General features: G+C 43.0%; 1 protein-coding gene across 1 annotated transcript; it reads left to right on the forward strand.

Annotated features, from left to right (window-relative positions):
• Nucleotides 1–6: 6 nt before the first annotated feature.
• LOC108765813 (uncharacterized) lies at nt 7–1,533 on the forward strand (the record flags this gene model as incomplete). The annotated part of the gene is made up of 1 exon (XM_018514659.1): nt 7–1,533. A coding segment is annotated over one exon (1,527 nt), but the record flags the coding sequence as incomplete, so codon positions are not given.
• Between the last annotated feature and the right edge of the window lie 2,238 nt (nt 1,534–3,771).

Here is a 3,771-nt window from a genome sequence, read left to right on the forward strand (position 1 = left end):
GAATGTACAACTATCGCTTCCTCGTGCATGAAAGTTTTTCGCAAAAACTTTTTGCGCGAGAAAGAAATAGGAATCATTCCTCCGGGCGGATATAGAAATGCGGATAAACAATCGCGAAAAGCCTTAAAGTGGTTAGTGTGGAAGGAGCGTGAGCTCGGTCATCGCATAATTCACGCGGGACGAGGGCGCGAGTACGAGATTGATGGCAGGCGCGTTGACGGATACTACGAGTCGGAATCGGCAGACGGAATACAACGTTACGTACTTCAATTTCACGGATGTTTCTGGCATGGATGTCCGACGTGCTTTCAGGTGAATCGCGACAGAACGCTTTTGTCCACGAATCGTGGAGATACGATCGACACGCGTTACGAACGAACTCTCACATCGACATATCGTCTACGAAAACGGGGATACCACGTGATAGAGAAATGGGAGTGTAACTTTGACCGGGAAATGCGTGAAAATCTTGAGATGCGTGATTTTCTCAAGAATCACACGTTATTAAAATCTGATCCTCTCGACCCGCGCGATGCGTTTTTCGGCGGTCGTACGGGAAACATCGCTACCCGCTATGAAATTACGGGTACAGAGAAAATACGTTATGTGGACGTATGCTCTTTGTATCCGTATGTATTGAAAACGGGTGCTTTCCCATACGGTCACCCCGATATTTATGTCGGTGAGGACTGTAATGAGTTAATTGGTGAAGCGCCAAATTTTAATTTTGACTCGGTCGAAGGTCTTGTACGCTGCAAGGTGCTCCCGCCGCGTAATCTCTTTCATCCGGTACTCCCGTATCGGGTAAGAGGAAAGCTGCTTTTCGCACTGTGTCGAAGCTGTTGCGAAACTTTCTCGCAGGAAACGTGCACTCACGATCGTCCCGACAAGTGTGAATTCGAAGGTACTTGGGTATCCTGCGAATTACGCAAAGCCATCGAAAAGGGCTATCTCGTGACGAGCGTTAGTGAAATTTGGCAGTATAAAGTCACACGATACGATCCCAATACTCGGCAGGGAGATTTGTTTGTCGAATATATAAATACATTTCTACAATTAAAGCAGAAAGCTAGTGGATGGACGAGCGAATGCGGGGATAACGATGACGATGCTAAGGAACGTTACCTGAGGGAATACGAAAAAACCGAGGGTATCGTTCTCGATAGAAATAACATTACTCGAAATTCCGGTTTGCGTTCGGTCGCTAAGCTTTGTCTAAATTCATTTTGGGGAAAATTCGGCCAGCGAACCAATCTGCCTAATACTGAGATCGTAAAGTCATACCAACGACTAATGACTTTACTCACGAGTCCGGAGCATGAGATAACTGATATATTACCCGTCAATAACGAGGTAATATATGTTTCGTGGCGGTTACGTGAAGAGGCGGTCGCATCTTCTCCGATGACGAACGTCGTAATCGCGGCAAATACGACGGCGTTAGCGAGATTAAAATTATACGATTATTTAGAAAAATTATATAAGCGCGTTTTATATTACGATACAGACTCATGTATCTACTTGTACCGGTGAGCCGAATGAGTACGAACCGCGTACGGGTAATTTTCTGGGCGATATGACGGATGAACTCGAAAGCTACGGTCGCGGTAGTTATATCGAGTCGTTTGTTTCTGGTGGTCCAAAATTTTACTCGTATATCGTTCGTACGCCAGAAGGACGCACGCATGAGGTCTGTAAAATAAAGGGAATAACACTTAATTTTAAGAATTCGATCGTTCTAAATTTTAATAGTATTAAGAAATTAATTGAAGAAAATGAGAGAAAAAGGCGAGAAGCAGAAGAACAAACGGCGGGGAAAGCGGTGATAAATTTGCATTTTACAGCAATTCGGCGTACTGCGTTTCATGAAATTATAACACGAAATGAGACAAAGTCATGTGCGCCGGTATTGGTAAAACGTAAATTTATTAATAATCGTTATTCTTTTCCATACGGTTTCGTAGATGAATAACCTTTTCTCTCGCTCGAACTTTCTCTCTCGTTTTAAGTTAGCAACGTTGTCGAGTTTTCCGTCCATTAGTATAATTAGGTAAAAATGTAAAGTTATAATGTAAGATTTTGTAAAATATGAATACTGTTTTTATAAACATTTTATTGTTTTGTACATCTTTTTAGTATTAAAATTGTTGTTCATTTTTATAATGTAAAATATAAATATTTTTTTACCATATAAAATTGTATTGTATTCGAGGCGTTCGAAAAATGATTAAATAAAAAACAACTTTAAAAACTCTTTTTCCTCTTTTTCCCCTTTTTCGTAAGAAATAAGTGATAAACATAAAAATAAAATATTTTATATTTAAAACACAAGAAAAATTTTTTACCTTCTTCCTTCCTCCGTTATAAGCTTTTTTCCCACGGCATCGCATGTAAGCTCGTAGCGGCGATGCCCCCTCCTCTCACATATCCAAAAGAATTGTAGGCTGACTTCGTCGCGGATAAGCTTATGCGCGTCGCACCGATGCGAATCAGCTCAGAAGACGACTCGGTGCTCTCCGCCCCCTGATTAGCCTACGTGGGGGTACGCTGACGCGAGCGTGTGCCCGCCGCGTGGGGGCCTCGTCGCGTCGATTAGCTTATCTCCCTGCTTAAATTTGTCCTTTACACATTCTTGAAAATAATGTTAAGCGCCATTTTTTACCCTTTTCTTATTTGCTTTTGAAGTCTTGCACGGTAATCGCGTGTTCATTTCGCAAAATGGACGTGCGCTGGAAACATCCCTGGACATCGATCGTATGCGGTCCTACCGGTTGCGGAAAGACGATTTTCGTAAAGACTTTCCTCCGATATTTATCTCTCATGTCCGACGTGCGTTTCGAGAGAGTTTTATTTTATTACGCGGAGTGGCAAGAAGCTTATCGACAATTACAATACGACGATCGTGAAAAAGAGATCGAAGAACAGAGTTGGCGACGCAGTAACGTTAAAGCGACGAAGAAGAAGAAGAAGAACGTAATTGAATTTCGCGAGGGATTACCTCGTTCGGAGGATTACTCGAACGATCCGCTCTCCCCGAAATTAGTGATAATCGACGATCTTATGAGAGAATCGTCGTCGAGCGACGCGATCGTGGATCTTTTCACCAAAGGCAGTCATCACAAGAATCTCAGTGTTATTCTTATCTCGCAGAATCTCTTCCATCAGGGACGTGGTCAGCGCGATATATCGCTCAACGCGAATTACATCGTCGTTTTCAAAAATCCACGTGATCGAGCTCAAATTCGTCATTTAGCGCGTCAAGTCTATCCCGACGATCCGAAATTTCTAGAAGAGGCATACTACGACGCTACGTCGAGGCCTCACGGCTATTTGCTGCTTGATCTGAAACAATCAACCCCGGACGAGTACCGATTTCGAACGTGTATTTTTCCCGAAGATACGACTCATTACGTCTACGTGGCACGTAGATCATTTTCCAGGGGATTCGTATAAAAAGAGAGTACGGGTAATCGTACGTGTCAGTCGTAGATTTTTCTCGCGATGAAGGTGGTTGACAAGAAATCGCACAGGGCGACGAAAATCGCCACACATTCGATCGGTAACAGAAACGTCTGTCTCCTCGCGGCGCTCTATCATTTGAACAAAAATCAACGTACAACCTTCTTACGCGGTGCTGACGAAAAATTAATTCGTTGTATCTGTGAATGTGTTTTTAATACACTCGAAGGTAACGTCTCGCTCGAACGTTGTGAAAAAAATCGGTTAACCAAATACAAAACGCCTCTGCGTCGCATCGTTGCAAAACGTGGA

The sequence above is a fragment of the Trachymyrmex cornetzi genome, unplaced genomic scaffold (genome assembly GCF_001594075.2).
Source record: "Trachymyrmex cornetzi isolate Tcor2-1 unplaced genomic scaffold, Tcor1.1 scaffold546, whole genome shotgun sequence".
In the NCBI taxonomy this organism is placed as follows: Eukaryota; Metazoa; Arthropoda; class Insecta; order Hymenoptera; family Formicidae; genus Trachymyrmex; species Trachymyrmex cornetzi.